Here is a 17,229-nt window from a genome sequence, read left to right on the forward strand (position 1 = left end):
CTATGTCAAGTCCTGAAGTTTTTTGCTGACTCTAGGTTGTGTCATAACACTTTCTGGAGTGAAAAGCACTTTATGACAGCTAACTTTTTAGTGGCATTTTGTCCATTTCACCTTTTTGCTGTTTCTAATCCATTTCACAGGCACTTCTCAAAATACTGTACTGGGCATTTTAGTCCTGTCCAGTTCTAACCCAATGCAAATGTTTGCATAGGTTTATGTCAGTTATCTTGAAAGGCTTATGTGATAGTTGTGTAGCCTTATGAACTTGACCTGAAGTGTTACCAATAGTTCCTAATGTTGTTCAGGTAATCTTTAAGGGCTACAATATTAAGTTTGTGCTTATTGATTTTTTTCTGTGCTCCTGTTTGTTTCAAATCAGGAGGGCCAGTGCTCCTTGGTGAAAAGCTTACAATAGGACCCTGTATTCATGATCATAATTGATGGACCAACACTAAATAACACACATGACCAGCAAAGGATTGTGTTGTTTGTTGTCTTGTGCTGTAACGATCCAAGGCATGCTGGTGTCTGGGGATTAATTTTAACTCTTGACCTCTTTTTTACTCACTCACACACACTTATCTGAAGGATTACACCTGGCCTTTGCTCTTACCAGGCAGGGTGGCCAGACTAGAGATTTGCTGTAATTCTACTCTAAGCCTTCAAGCAGCACAGGTGCCATCAGGTGCTAGGTAGCCTCTTCTGTTCATTCGGCTCTTCTGTACTATCCAGACCGTCTTGAAAATCAGTAATATAGGCTGATTGGCAAAAAGCATCCAGACCTTTCCCTCCTCGAAGGGATGAGCATTTGTGACTTTTGATTGATATGTCACAATTCATGTGGTGGAAGTGCAGTAGCTGAAAAGCGAGCCTTCATGCTGACCCTGTGGACAAAGTATGGGAATAGGCAGCTCCTTTGCACCGAGATCAGACCAGATCTTTACAATAAGGTATGTATTAGCCCTCGCTTAGAACACATGGGGCCTGTTTTGCAAGGCTGTTTCGCAATTGTCTGGAAGAGCTAGCTACCAATTCAGCGATTGTTGAAATAACGTAGTCTGTCTGTCTGTTACTCTTATTGTGAGACCTATTCGCTGCATGTGTTTCGAATTGAGACGTGTAGTGCTCTGTTCAAGCTCTGTCTAATATTCATCCTGATTGTGGAACAGACTGACACACAGATGTATATACAAACAGAGAATGAGATACACATGAGAAACATAAGAGTTGTATTTCACTCGGAGAAACAGCTAAGCATATGTTTGCCATATCCATTTGGCAGGAGCTGCTCTGATTCAAAAGACCTTCTGTTTTGTTTTTTTTTTCCTGACCATGTCAGTTAATGTCTTCATTGCCTTTCTTTTGCTGCTCTCTGTTTATTTTTCCCTTTAATCACGGCTGCTTATTCTCTTATTTGGTGTAATTTGAAGTGTATTGAGTGACTCTGACATGTTTGTTTGATTTGAAAAGACTGGTCCCATTATTTCTCAAATTATGAGAAGTAAAATTTCCACATACTACCATCTGCATCAGCTTTCGCAAATGGTTTTCTCTAAAAGTTGGTAGATGTCATACACTCTTTGTCAGACTATTTGTACGTCTGTGATAAGACATTTACCCTTACTTCATTCAAAATGTAAACAGATTCCCATTGTATTTTAAGTCAGCAAGATTTTTACAGTTTATTTTATTGGAATACAGAATTGCGTTCATGGACGCGGGAAGTGGGGGTGCTGAAGGGGCTGGAGCATTCCCAGATTTCAGGATTATTTAATTGCAACTACTAAAATTAAGTAAAAGATAAGTTTAAACTCAGTGTAATAAACACCTAGTTGTGCTTGTTTTAAGGTAGAGTGTGTATTTATGTTTTATTTATATTTTCATAATCTGCAGTAGCCATGCACCGTTAATACAGCATTTTTAGTCTCTCACCACATTAAAGCGCATAATGATGTGTTCCGTTTGATGTAAATTACCCAGAAAAGAAAAAAAGGCAAATTATTTCTGCATGACAGCTCAGCATACGTTACAGTCTTATGAAAGTTTGAACTCCCCCGATCAAATTACAAGTTTTGTTGAAGTGAAAATACCAGTTAACACATCCTCTACCAGGAACAAATTTACATGTGGCATTTCTCTGCACGTTTTAGTGTACAGTTTATATATATTTGCTGAGTTTAACATTTTGGAAAAATGGCCTGTGCAAAAGTTATGGCACATTCTTTCCCAAAACATTTTTTTGTATAAATAAACAGTAATTGTGCATTAGAGAGTGTAGAGGTCTGTTCCTTGTAGAGGATGTGTAACTTCTTGTTCCTTTAGAAAATCAACAAAACATGTCATTTGACCAGGGGTGCCAAACTTTTGCATACAACTGTATATGTTGTGTAAAATTTCAGCTCCCTCAACTCTTAAACACCTTCCTGCATCCCTAAATGCATTGAAATACCAGCTGTACAGAACCTGTATTTTCTTGCTAGCGATTTGCTTAAAGATTTAATGATTGTTTTCCCTAATTGAAACATTATTATTTGATCCTCTTATCCTCTTATCATCTATATAATCTTTAATGGTCAAATAGTTTAAACTAAAACACATAAAAGCATCATATTGTGATGTTTATATATAATTTATAAGATATAATCATGTCAGTATATACTGTGACGTGTATAAATGCCGCTCCTAATGTCTGATAATTTGGACCATACAGAATGTTTGAAATGTCCTCCCTTCTCCCGAATTCAGGGTGAGCTTGACTCCACGGCAGAACCTCTCACGGATCATTCTTAAGGGAATCTTCCAGGGTGTGAAGGTCGTCCGCGGGCCTGACTGGGATTGGGGCAACCAAGACGGTAGGTGGAGGTGTCACAAACCACGTCACTCACTCAGCACTGCGTTGGAATGCGTTTATTCATCCCATTCCCTGTAGAGAATAAACATAATGCCGTAACACTGCTGCAGTGGATTGAATGGCATACCGTGCCGTCTCATTACATTCTAAGTGAGCTCAAGGTTTGAATGCATTTTCTTGTGGTTGGTGCCAAGACTCTTAATTAGCCTTTGAAGTAACTTGTGGTGTCTGCTCAACAGATGTCTTCCAAAAAAGGACACGTCCTCATGTTAGTGGAACATGTACTTCTAATAGGCATTTATCTTTGGTGCCGAGGTGAAGGGTAAAGGGGCAGCTATATTCAGCCCTGAGTAAACGGTGGTAGAATGGAAGTTATGAGTAATTACTGTCACGTTGTCACTTGATTGTTGTCTTAAAGGGGAAGTGGTTCAGATATAATTCCCTGCTTATTGCTTGTGTACTGTAGAAAAAAAGTATCACATTTTCTACCGCGTTTTACTAGATATTGTGTAGAGTAGAAATACTGGATGACGTCACATCAGTTCCTCCTCGTCAAGACGTTGTCTTGCCAGGCCAAGACAACTGCCTATCTGCCTTTGTGCGTATGTACTTGTCAACATTTGAACTTGAACTCTCAGCAGTTTGCCTTTTGAAGTGGTCCTTTTAGGTTTTTTCACTCTGAGTAATGTCTTTGATGCTGAATGAGTCAAAATGTCCCTGCTGTGTTTCTGCAATTTCGTCTTGGGGGCTTTTGGTGATAATTGATGTGCACAAGTGTGAATAAACAGTGCTTCTTTCTCCATGTGATTTTTTTTCCCACTGCTTTCTGTAATAGAACAGGATTTTCTTCGTACTGTGTTTTTGTTTATTCTCATGCTAAACATCTCCCCAGATCTTCTGTACCAAAGAAGAAGTATCCTAAACATTCAGTGCATTAGTTATGTAGTGATATGATATTTAGCTTGTTTTATTGTTCTGTGCATATTGTGCTTGTGGATTTGTGTAGTAGTGGCAGTAAGTAGTGGTAGTAGTGGTTGTTGGACATTGTATGATGATCTGTGACAGAATTAGGGTATTTTTTTTGTGATTGTGCCCTTGTAATTAGGTTTTGTAGTCTTTTGAAAGAGCTTCTTTAGAGCTTAGTCATTTATTTGTCCAAATCTAAAGTGCATGTTGAACTCTGATTTATCCATCAGTTTCTTTCTTTTGTTCCTTGTGCCTTGTTGGCTTTGTATTGCTTTTTTTTTGTTTTTCATGCGTCTAATGTTATGCTGAGATCCCTGCGCTCTCCTGCGTGTGCATCTGTGTTGTCCGTAATCAGGAGGAGAAGGGAAGATCGGGAAGGTGGTCGATATTCGGGGTTGGGACCAGGAGTCGGGACGCAGTGTAGCCAGCGTCACGTGGTCTAATGGGACTACCAACGTCTACAGAATGGGTCACAAGGGCAAGGTCGACCTCAAATATGTGTCTGATGGACAAGGAGGCTACTACTACAAGGAGCACCTGCCCAAGCTAGGTGGGAGTAGGAAAAGAATGAAGAAGATTTGAAACTGTCGTTAATCTCTGAACTAGGATTTATTTATATTTTTATGATTTAAGGTTAAATTTACAGTTGAAAATTGAATTATCTCAGTTTAAATAGAGGGTTGGGCGAAAGATCAAATTTAGACTAGAAGTGGTCGATCAATCAAGGCATATTTGATGTCCACAATCGGTTTCTTTTTTTAGCGCTGGAGCTATGAGGCTAACGTTGCTAACAAAACCTAAAAGTCTAAAGTCACTCAAATCTTGTCCACAAATACATCTTCAAATCTTCTGTCAACCTGCTCAAACCACATCCAGGTCTTTATTAAGGTCTCACAGACTTGTCCTTTAGTGCACAGTATGACTTACTGTGAGCTGTAGAAATGAACAAAATGTCACCAAGTAGCATTTTTGTCAAAGGTATTGTTCCAAATTCCAAACCACTTTCATGTGCACTCAGCATTTGTAATCTGTGTTGCTTTTTTTTACAAATAACTGTTAATCTTGAATTTTTTAACTGACGATTTATGTTCATCAGTAGAAATAACAGAAATGTATTCTGGCATCCATATGCCTCCATGACTCATGCACATGCAAAGGGAAGTCAGATTAACACTTAAATTTCACATCTGGGATCCAAAAAAATCTGCTCTTCTTTGGGGGAGTCGAAATTTGACACAACATCTGTTGTCTCAAGTGGCAGCCTTTACATTAGCCTAAACAGTAAAGTTTCATTCATTTTATAGTTGCAGTAGGTCATACTGTGTCCTGAACCACATCAACAAGTTTGCAAGACCATAGTGAAGTGCTGGATGCAGAATGTGCTGGTTGAGAGATGTAAAAGATTTGGTTGACTATTGGCTTTGTGTTTTTAGCAACTCTAGCCCCATAACTACAGCACTACACTAAAGAAAGCAAAATTTGGACTCTAAGCATATCTTGACTGATTGACTACATCTGAGATAAGTGGAATTTAGATTTTTTTTTGCTAAACCATTCGTTTAAGGTTAAAGTTATAGTTAAAAATTGAACCTTCTTATGTTTAAAGATTTGGTTAAAGTTATTGGTCTTAGGCAAGATTTGGGGTCTGTTTTTTACTTTCAGATGTTAGAGCGTGTACCATATACAGGTGCTGAAAGTGCTGTTCTTGTGTTTTCAGGTGAACATGCAGAACTGCACAGGCAGGAGAGTGCTGATGGTCACACATTCCAGCAAGGTGATAAGGTCAAATGTTTGCTGGAGGTGGACATCCTCAGGCAGATGCAGGAGGGCCACGGAGGCTGGAACCCTAAAATGGCAGAGGTGAGAGACCTTAATTTTTTGTATTTATTATTATTTTTTTTTAATTTTGGACACAGAGACTTCAAAAATCATCAAATAAGGGGACATACGTGGATGTAGCTATGGACCCTTTTCACACCTCTGTATTCAATGCAGCAGACGTAGTCTTAGTGGGTAAAGCATTATTAGTGGCAGCATTTACAAGTGAGAATGTAGAGGGCTCACTTATTTTGACATCCTCATTAAGATACTGTCATTCACCTAATTTTCCATGTATTAATTCCATGAAAGACGTTGTTAGTTTGGTTTTCCATTGTCAAAGAAGAACAGACCTGGCAAGGCCTACGTTTAAAGTAGACTACTTGTGCCTGGTGCTTCAACACTGGACGGTGGAGCAGTATGAATTTAAAGAAGTTAAAAAGCATAAAAAGCTTTAAAAACTGGTGGTGTTATCTTAGTTAGCTAATGTTAGGTAAATGAGCCAGTGAGCCAGTGAACTGTGTGGACTTGTTGCAGGGTTATGTGTAGCGATTTGTAGAGTAAACTTTAATATTGGAGATATTATTTCTGAAGTAAAAAAAAGAGTATTTTACACTCTTGTAAACACCAACACTGCTGTAATGCTTCCCCACTATGAAGACTGCAGAATACAAAAGTGTGAAAAGAGTCTATTGCTGTCGACCCACAGAAAACTGTAAAACCTAGAATCTAAAGCAGAAGTACCCAGCTCTGGTCCTGGAGATCTACCGCCCTGGAGAGTTTAGTTCCAGCACACCTGGCTCTCATATTCAGACACTTCTGAAGGACTTGATTTAACTGGTTCAGGTGTGTTATATTAGAGTTGGAGCTAAACTCTGCAGGAGGACAGATCTCCAAGACTAGCATTGGACACTCCTGCTGTGAAAGACTGTGAAAATAGACAAGAAATAAGTTGAGAGGTTTTATTACGCAATTTTCATAGTTAAAAAAAGGTGCTAACTGTTGACACGTTCTTTTATAAGCACTGCAAAATGGAGAAATAAGTCTGATAGATTGACAAAATATCAGTGAATGAATCCAGCAATGTCATGGTAATGTTGTTTGTTTGGATGTGCTTTTTCTGTACGTAGTACATCTGCAGAATCGGGACAGTGCACAGGATAACAGACCGAGGGGATGTCAGAGTCCAGTACAGTAACAATATACGCTGGACTTTCCACCCTGGCGCGCTGACTAAGGTAAGCAGAGCCAGGCCCAGCGGGACTGGTGTACAGTGAAGCCAGCTGATGATGGATAACTGTGGGGGAACTCTAAAGGGTGGAAGGAGCGCAGTGGGAGAGGCTGGGTTACACTGTGTGTGTGATTTACTGCTGTGCAGTTTCTCTCAATTACATAAAAGGATATTAAGTACTATTTCATTTTAAAACTCTCACCTTAATTAAGTCTGATTTGTGATATTTTATCCCCTAATAAGTAGCTGATCCCAGTCCCAGTATTGCAGTACTCATTGTTCCTTTGCCTCATCTCTAAGCCTTCATTGAAATTTTTTTCTTAAAACGTATGAACAGGGGGCAAATGACCTCAAAACAACATTATAATGTCCAAAATATATTATCAAAATGTGGCTGACATAGTTTAACTTAACATTCTTATGAAGTGAAATGTTGTTTTGTGTATTTTGCCTCTTTTTGTATATGAAGTGTCCCAGGCAAAAATGCCTTTAAAAAGGAATTCTCAGAAATTACAGATGTTCCTTTTCTTTATAAGAGCAATATAATGTGTTCCTTACAATCTTAAACATATTTATAAATTTGTGTATTTCAAATTTTAGCCTAATTATCAATACCAGTACATTGATTTAACCTACAAACTGATATTGATAAGTTTGTGTAACCTAAATGCTGATATTGATAAGTTTGTGGTACCAAAATATTGATATTGATAAAGCTGTGTAACTTGAATATCGATATTGACAAATAAGTGTAACCTAAATATTGATATTGATACATTTGTGTAACCCAAACATTGACTAATGTTATCGGCCATACAGTATATCGATCAAACCCTACAGTGGCTCAACTGACCCAATTGCAAAATGTCTTTCTCATGTTTAAATCCAACACAAATAGATGACCATAATGATCAGTGTCCATTCTGAGCGGATGACCGTTTTGTAAGACGTGTACGTGTTCGTACACTTTGTGTTAGTGATTAGTTAAATCCCCAGCCAGCTCTAGGTGATAGGTATTTATAGAAGTTGCTCGGACTCACAATAGAGCCTTACCTGTAGATGCCTCATCTTGTCTTTCTTTCTCTCATTTCTCTCTCTCTTGCTCGCTCTCTCTCTCTCTCTCTCTCTCTCTCTCTCTCTCTCTCTCTCTCTCTCTCTTTCTGTAGGTGAATACATTCGCAGTAGGCGAGCTGGTGAGGGTTCTGGATGATATTGACAGCGTGAAGAGACTACAAGCCGGCCATGGAGAGTGGACAGACAGCATGTCGTCTGTATGTTCCTTAAGTCAGCTCAACACAAACTTGTAGTGTTAATGGTGCGGATACGTAATGTTGCGTATAACACCTTGTAGCAGCGTTTTCACCCCAAGCAGACAATGTAACTAAACACCTCACTGCTTAATAAAAGCAAAGAATCACAGTTGATTGGTAAATTGCACACATTTGAATACAACAGCTTTCTGTTCTGCAAATTTAATCTCAAAGCTTTTCTTAAATGAACCTTATAATTATAGGGAGTGCTAACTCAAAGTAACTGGCAAAAACCAGTATGTTCTTTTCTCAATTTACACTGCAACCAAGTGGAAATTTATCATATTAAAGGCAGAATAAACTGTCAAGTCGTCAAGAACTGTTAATATGAAAGCTGATCTCATTTCTTCCATTGGTTTAATGATGTTGACACTAGGGAAAATAGGTTTCCTTGATGAAGTGTCAGTTTCTTTTTTTCTTGGCTACTTCACTTTAAATAACAGACAGAAATGAATATGTATAGTTGGATCACAACTCAACCATGTGATTATGTAGAAATTCTGAAAAAGGTCAAATTCCCCCTTAAAGGCAGTCATTTTGATGGACTACTATCAACTCCTTGAAATCACATCCCATGCTGATTTTGTAGCTTAATTAACTTTATTTAACATTGCAGTAGTCTGCTCAAAGGGGAAACAATATCATAATATTATAATAGCCATTAGATATGTTTGGATTGAACAACTTGAGCCAAAGAAAAACCTTATACAGCCCCATTTCCAAAAAAGTTGGGAAGCTGTGCAAAATAATAGCTAAAGAAAAACAGAATGCGATGACGTGCAAATCATTTAAACCCTATATTTAACTGAAAATAGTTCAGACAACATATCAAATGTTAAAAATATAGGCCCATTTTGAATTTGATGCCAGCAATACCTTTCAAAAAAGCTGGGACGGGGGTGTGTTGGTTTTACGAAAGTGTTCCTGAGCTCATGCGGTGATTTCCGCTACAGAATGTTATGTTTTTAATGCAGTGTCACCTATATTTTTAAAAAAACAATCAAATTTCTCGGTTTTAAAATTTGATGTGTTGTCTTTGTATCATTCGATTAAACATAGGGTTTAAATGATTTGCACGTCATTGCATTCTGTTTTTATTTACATTTTCACAGCGTCCCAATTTTTTGGAAACGGGGTTGTATCAACCATTCCACCCTTTTGTTGAATTTTCAGTTACTTTGTTTTCTATTTTATATTGTACAACCTTTTACATTAAAAAGCCAAACTTTGCTTTACGGTTTATGTTTTAGTGACCCTTTATGTTAGTACAGGGCATCAACCAATGATGTTCCATGCTTAGATGATTTTTACAAAAAATGTCACATATGCTGTTCGTTGCAAGGGCTCAGTTATGTACAGTAGCCTTTTAGCAGCGGTTAGACCAGCAAAAAATTATTTCTGATTTGTTAATGACATTATGAATGCTAATTACCTCCCCTTTTACATGGGAAGGTTTAAAGCAGGAAGCTGTTAGTCCTCAAATAAGATGGGCATTGTGCCTGCTGTCACCTATAAACAGGCTTAGCTGCTCTAAGATTTATCCTGCTTATTTAACTATAAATAAGTTATTACACTTGTATCTCTCATCGTCTCTGGAAAAAGCGTCACAGGGGTTTGTGTTCTCTGAAAGCTTTTACTGCAAGCCGTACTGCATTCTCTTTATTGCCTAATCCTGTGTGCCTTGTTCTGCTCAAGGTGGTCATAGAGCTATGCTACACATTCAAATTCGATTTGATTTGACATTGATTGGGAAGTATTAGGCATGTAACAGTTATGAAAGTCCTCTGACCTCAGTTGGCCCGGACTTCTGTTTCCTGTGAGATTGCGTGTACTGTTCCAGGTCATGACTCAGATTAGCTGTACAAATTGATTCCTTTTTGAATGAGACGTAGCATAGTTGAAAAAGACAGCAAATATTAGACTAAAGATTACAGGATAAAATGGAACTGGGTCAAGTTTCACATTCATCAAGATAATAGTGTTTGTGCTTACATTGTGACCTGTGTGTGTGGGTGTGTTATCAGGCTCTGGGGCAGGTTGGCAAGGTGTTGAAGGTGTACGCGGACGGCGACCTGCGCGTGGCTTTCGGAGGACAAACCTGGACCTTCAACCCCGCCTGCCTGTCCGGCCAGCCTGGTGAGGTGGATGCAAATCTGATGACGGCGGAGAACCCCAGCGAATCTGGAAGTAAGAATTTGCATGATGCAAATAAATATCCCACCCCTTTTCTATAAAGGCCACACCCCCTTATTTTTCAGCACGTTGCTTTGTTTGGTTTGCACTGAATTTCTTGTTGTCTCTGATGTCTTCTATTTCTTTTACCTATTTTTATGCAGATCATTTCCATGCTTTTTCCACTGAGCCATAACATAAAGTGTGAACTAATATTTCATTTTTCCTTTTAGGCTAATCGAAAACTCTCTCTCTCATTCATAAGTGCTTACACATCCTGGAGGGACTTTGTGCACATTTCTGTCCATTTAGTCTGTAACCTCTCACCAGTCTGTAGTGTCTCAATGTCAAGCAAATTCACTCTTTCTCTCTCCCTCGCATGCGTGACACAGAGCAGGGTGTGCAAAGAGCACTTGTGTAATGCGTGCCTCTTGTGCATGGTGACATTTTGACTCATTCTGCTGGTCCAGACTGTCTGTTCAGCTTTCGAACTGAGAGAAGACTATTGAATGTGATTAAATCGTCTGTCATTGTCTCCCTCTTCCTCCACCCTTCCAAACCCCCACACCCCCAACAATTTCTGTACAGGTACAGTCATTTCAGTCCTGGAGAAGCTGCTGTCTCAGTCCACAGAGCAGGATAACCCCGGGCGGCTGGTTATCGAGGCTGCGCACGGCAGCGCTGCCAAAGTCCGCGAGCTGGTGCAGAAACATCCCGACAAGGTGGGTGACCGCAGTGTCACAGTAGACAAACCACGCAAGTTTTGATGCTTGAATTTAGCTTCCACAACTAGGAGTCATGTTTTGTACTGTTTGTGAAGGTCATTCATATGTAACAAAGCACTTACACCGAAAATGGTTATGGCGATGATTATTCCAACATGTTCATTACTCCAAGGCTACATTCAGGCTGCAGGTAAAAGTGACCCAGATCCAGTTTCCTGCCCAAGTCTGATTTTGTTGTTTGGTTGCTCACATGATTCAAAATCCTGGAAAAGTCATGGAATGTAGACGCCTGGAAAACTCATGGACAGACGCTAAGTAACACTTTTTGAAACCAATCCCAGTCACTCCATTTAAACGGCATTCTGACTTACCAGTTAATGAGGTTTAAATGTTAAACCAATATTATATTAATATTTAAATAATGCAGGCCTTTTTTTTCCTCTCAGAACAGTGGTCTGTGTTAAATTAGTGCTGGACGGTACTAATAAAATTCAGAATGATCACATTTTCGAATATGTGACAGTATCACACTATCGATGATATTAAAATTTAGCATTAACTAAGTTAATAAGCTCTTGCTTCCTGAGTTTCCTTATTTTTATGGATTTTAAGCAAATGACTCACAGTTAACTGCCAGGGCTTGCATGCCATAAGTAAAGTGCACAAAATAAGATGTTCTTAATCCATCTAATCATTAAAACAGGAAAGAAATATCATATGGTATGTCAGTATCACAGTATACGGGTGTATATAATGTGAGCTGTATCTAACAAAAGTCTAAACCGATCATGCTCCTGAACTGTCCTGCACATTCAAAAGTACGCTAAGGCTGCAGCAAGTGTTAGATAAAACTCAGTAAATTCAATAATTAAAATATTTAACAGAAAAACAATTTGAATAACTGGTGTTTTTTACCCATTTTTATGAAAGCACATGCATCAGTGCATCATTTTTACCCATCCAATGGGGAAAAAAAATTGTTTATGAAGCCAAACACTAGTCACCAGCAGAGCTCAGTAGCATCTGAAGAAAGCAATCATCTGCCTACACGTCACACAAAAACAGCAATTCAACCTTTTTTCATGTCAGTCACACTGTCTTTTTGTGACAAAGCCATGGTGATACCTCGGCAGTAGCTAGAAGTTGTGCTAACAAGACTAGATTAGAGATCTAATTTGAGTAGATAATGACATTTTTTCCTTTTCCTACTGCTCTGGATTACTAGCTAGCAAGCTCACCACTATATTTATTTCCAAGAATAAACGACAGCGAGGTGATTAAAAGAAATTTTTTAAGTTTAATTAAAAATAACAAACAAAAAATAAAGTGTCAATAATAACAAATAATATAATCATAACTGTAATAAGATGAAAAATACTCATTAAAGTGAAACATATTTTGTGCTTTCCTTATTCTCGTAGAATATTTTAAATGTTTTATAGAATATTTACAGATGAATATTGAGTTGGATTGACTTAAAAGTCGCACAGATTCAAATCTGACTGTTTAGACGGAAGTCGCATTGCCACATATTGGATATGCATCAGATCGCGGTACCACAAATGAATATGGCCCAAATCTGAATTGAAACTGTCTGATTCAATGTGTTTTTTGCAGCTCATGCACAAAACAAACCTGCTTCACATATGAAGAAAACAGATTTCAGTCAGATTTGGGCCACTTGTACCTGTAGTGTGAATGTAGCCTAATACTACCTTTATGTGCCGTGAGCAATGCGGAGTGTCTTTTATTTCATCTGTCATATGTACAGCATGGTGTTTAAACAGACCACGCAAGCAACATGACGGTGCATCCCTCAAGCAGCACATAATCTCGATCACTGGTCACCAGCCCTCTTCCTTGAGATCGACCTTCCGTCTCCAACCCTGATCTAACACACCTCCTTCAGCTAATCAAAGACTTCTCAAGGCAATAATTAGATGGATCAGGAGGGGCTAATTAGGGTTGGAGCTAAAGTCTGCAGGAAGGTGGATCTCCAGGAGTGCTGTTTGTGACGGCTGATCTAGATAATAAGTCTGAAGCCTATTTTTTCCATATACCACTTGCAGCCTGCAACCAAATACAATAAATAAAAACTTTGAAAATGAAATGTAAAAAAAAAAAAACAGCATCAAAATGCAACAACAGTTGTACAATTCATAGTCATTATAAAATTGCTAGTTAAGCACTTCATGATGCACATTTTCTGCTGGTTATATAGACTTGAAATCATAGCCTAAAACCTGAAAACTGCTACGGGTAACTAATTTGACTGTGAATCTCTTTGGTAAATGGATGTCTGACGTCCTTTTTGGCTGCTGTACTGTTCTGCAGCACAAATGTTGACCATGCACAAGCAGTTAGGCTGCTGTACCAGTTGTGCCGAGGGAGTGCTTGCGTGTGTGTGTGCGTGTGTGTGAGTTTTGAGTGTATGAGTGAAACAAATTGCCCATCAGTGACCTCTTTGAGACATAGTTAAATCCAATTTGAAACCAGTCTGAGACCTAAACAGTTTTCTCCTGTTTCTGAAATTCAGCTCCTGAGAAATAATGTTTGGGTTTTCTCACTTTAATCAAAATGTTGTCTCCCAGATGGCTTAACCCTTTTGTGTTTTACTCACCTCATCGTCTAAACATTTACATAAGAAAAGTATAAGTTTACCTTCTTACATACACATAACACAAACATTGCATATCTATTTGATCATAAAAGTTAGATTTAAGGTATATAATATAGAAAAGATATCTGAAGTAGGCCTAATCCTAGACTAAATCGAATGGGCAAAAGGGATTTTCTCTTGATAATCCCTTATACTTTGTGCAAAGGCCTAATATTTGAAAGCTGGACCTCAGTGAGCGGGAGTAATGATATTCATATGTGGATTGATTGACTGTTTTATTGCTTCACAGGTGGACATAAAGAATCAGGGAAAGACGGCGCTGCAGGTAGCTGCGCACCAGGGCCATATGGAAGTGGTGAAGGTCCTGCTTCAAGCCAACAGCAGCATCGAAGCCAAGGATGAGGATGGAGACGCAGCACTGCACTACACAGCATTCGGGTAAATATTCAGCCCTAATTCTGCTTTACATTCATTCAAATATGCAGAATTCCATGCTCCAAAAATCAGAAGGGCGGATTTGTGTGTGCTCACAGAAGGACCTTAACAAAGACTGGAACCTAAAATTAGCTCTAGGTAGTTTTACACTGCATAACCTAGTGATAGCACTAAACTGAAAGATCCACTTCACTCAAACGTGCTGAAGATATTGATAATGAAAGAGCTTAAGTATTCTCACATATTCAGATGTTTGTTTTTGTTATTTAATATACTCCCCAAACAATTATTCACTTTAAATTTACATACCTAATGTATTTTGACATGTATTCGTGAAAGCGTGTATTCATAAACATAAACAAAAATAAGTTTAAAAAATATATATATTCAGAATCCACAAATTCATATACATTAGTGCTTTGTTGCAAAGCCATCATTGGCAGTAACAGCTTCGAGACATCTACAGTAAGAAGTAATTGACTTCTGCAGGGTTATAGTTCAATTTTAGCCCATTTTTCCCATCTTCAATTCCCCAAGGTTATGAGGGTCCCTCTGATGGGATCATCCATACATTTTCAGTGGAATTCAGTTTTCACTTTGAAGCCAGATTGACTAGGCCGTGTGAGCACCTCCACCTTTTCTTTTAGAAAAAATGTCTTAAGTTGTTTTGGTTTTGTGTTGGAGGTCATTGTCTTGATGAATCATCCATGTTCTCCTCGATTCAGTTTCTCTGCTGATAAGAATAAATTCTCTGCTGTTATGTTCCTTTCATCACACATTCATATTTCTTTTGATGACATGTAATGGCCCAGTAATGTTTATGGAGAAGTAGGTCCGTATCATGATGTGCCTGCCACAGAGTTTTACTTTGAGTGCAATGTTCTTTGGATCATTCGCACAACCCTTCCTTCTCCAAACATGAACTGAATTATTGCCAAAGGGCTCTATTTGATTTATATGACCAGACTACATTGTTCCAAAACAATGAACTGATTAGACTGATTTGTCTAAATGCTTGTGTGCAAATTTTAGATTTGCCTGTCTGTAGCAGAGGAGTTTTGCATGGGGTATAGGAATAGAGATGATTGTGGTGCAATCATTTATAGCCTTGTTAATATTTTTGGTTTTCAATTTTTCAGTTTGTTGCAGTCATTCAGTAGAAGTGCTTGCATATCACGTTTGCGTGCAATTGAAGTTCTCATTGTGAACATGCAGAACTTCTTGTGCGTTAAAGAGTAATTCTTAGATAGTACGTCTCAGTGTTCTTCCACACTGGTCTAAAAACAAGTGAAGTATTTGAGAACTCATAAAGGATGGTTGTCAGAATACATCTGTCAGCACTTCCACTGGCACCAAAATGTCAGTTGCAGGGGAACCTTTCAAGCTCTCCACTAGAACTCAGAACTGCCATTGTAGTGCAGCACAAGTCTCAGTTGAATTCTTCTTGCATTTTGCATTCATGCCTCAGTATGATTCCATATGCACTGTCAATACTGAGCCTGAAGTCTATATCTAATAATAATAAGTGTAATTTAAGTATTTACATTGCTCCTTTCAGATCCAATAAAAAAAACTCTGATATATGACGAGGGAAAGGTCATGTAGAAGATCCTAAGTTGAGATTTAAACAGTGAAAGTACAGAGTAGCCACAAAGAGATTGTGGTAAAGAGTTCCAGATTGTGGCTGCACTGAACAACATGCCACCCTGGAAAGTTTACAGTTTAGAATAGCGCTGCACCAAAATGGAAAATCCTTAACAGAAACCAAAACAAAATAAAGCTGACAAATGAATAAAAGCAGTTTACAAAAAATAAACATACTAAAAATATTACTGTATGGAGGCTACAATATGTGCCATGAAATCCAGTATCCTGGAGCCCAGAGGATGATTTGTTCATCTGTTACTCCATCATTCCCTTATTTTAATAGTTTACTCTCCAGTTGAAAAACAGAGGCTTAAGATGGCGTAGATGAGCTCGCAGGAACTTTTCTTTTTGCCTCTGTTGTTTTGTTGTATTCTGAATATCGAGTTGGATGTCGAGTTTTTAAGTGGTATCAGACCTATATTGCAGATATTACTGTGTGCTGTACCTCCTCTTGATACTTAATATGAACAGAGAGTAGAAAGTACTTATCTAATGTCTCTTGTGAAGTAGTCCAACACAGCTGACATTTTCACTGTTGATCCACTGCTGCTGAAACTGTTTTAATGTTTAAACAGAGTAAATAGCATCTTTAATCGCTGTTTCTCATTTTTATTACCATTAAATTTGTATTTGCATTAGATTTGTATAATCTTAGATTTTGATGCCTATTTTTTGCTATTTTATAATTTTTTTTGGCCATTTGTTCTCTTTCAGCAGAACGTTTTTGACAGCCATTTAAAGGGAGTCAAAGAGTTTTTATGAAAACAGTAGCTCAGTAAAATAAGCAGGGGCTAGACACTGAAGGGCTTTAAAACTTAAGAAAAAAAAGTATTAGTTTTAATACTAAGTATTAAATACACGATGATACTGGTAAGCAGTGAAGCTGATATAGAGTGGATGATATCAGTAACACGGACATCTGAATTGTGTGCTTTGTAGCATTAATGCTGTATGTCTGTGTTGTCTGTGTGGCTGTGCAGGAACCAGGCAGAGATAGCACGTCTCCTGCTGAGCAAAGGGGCCAATGTCAACCTTCTCAACAACTCCATGTGTACCGCCCTCCACATTGCGGTCAACAAGGGCTTCACCGACGTGGTGAGGGTGCTGACCGAGCATTCGGCTGACGTTAACCTGCAGGTGCGTGAGTTCATACGACAGGGATGTGCATTCTAATTCTTTTGATCTGTACAAGTTAATGAAAGTATATTTGAAGTTATGTTTGAAATTAACAAGATTCTGACCGATATCAATGTATCATTACAAATCATTTTTCCACTGCCATTGATTTTTCCTCTAGTTTTTTTTTTCCTGAAAAATACTGAAGAGTTAAAAATGAAATAAAATATTGAGCGTAATATGGAACGAGCAGGGCTTTTTGTAGGGAGGATGAAGGCATAGAGAAGGGTCCAAAAGTTTGGAATACATTCAAAATCTGGGATTTTTTTCATTGATGA

General features: G+C 38.3%; 1 protein-coding gene across 3 annotated transcripts in view; it reads left to right on the forward strand.

Annotated features, from left to right (window-relative positions):
- Positions 1 to 17,229, forward strand: part of mib2 (mindbomb E3 ubiquitin protein ligase 2) — a 95,188-nt gene that overhangs the window by 51,044 nt on the left and 26,915 nt on the right. For all 3 annotated transcript variants that reach the window (XM_036578930.1, XM_036578931.1, XM_036578929.1), the window contains exons 4-12: positions 2,746 to 2,852; positions 4,173 to 4,367; positions 5,535 to 5,677; positions 6,766 to 6,873; positions 8,033 to 8,137; positions 10,201 to 10,363; positions 10,937 to 11,070; positions 13,983 to 14,131; positions 16,756 to 16,912. In XM_036578930.1, the coding sequence (XP_036434823.1) occupies positions 2,746 to 2,852; positions 4,173 to 4,367; positions 5,535 to 5,677; positions 6,766 to 6,873; positions 8,033 to 8,137; positions 10,201 to 10,363; positions 10,937 to 11,070; positions 13,983 to 14,131; positions 16,756 to 16,912 (1,261 nt within the window). The remainder of the gene's footprint in view (positions 1 to 2,745; positions 2,853 to 4,172; positions 4,368 to 5,534; positions 5,678 to 6,765; positions 6,874 to 8,032; positions 8,138 to 10,200; positions 10,364 to 10,936; positions 11,071 to 13,982; positions 14,132 to 16,755; positions 16,913 to 17,229) is intronic.

This window comes from Colossoma macropomum, unplaced genomic scaffold, assembly GCF_904425465.1.
Source record: "Colossoma macropomum unplaced genomic scaffold, Colossoma_macropomum, whole genome shotgun sequence".
NCBI lineage: Eukaryota > Metazoa > Chordata > Actinopteri > Characiformes > Serrasalmidae > Colossoma > Colossoma macropomum.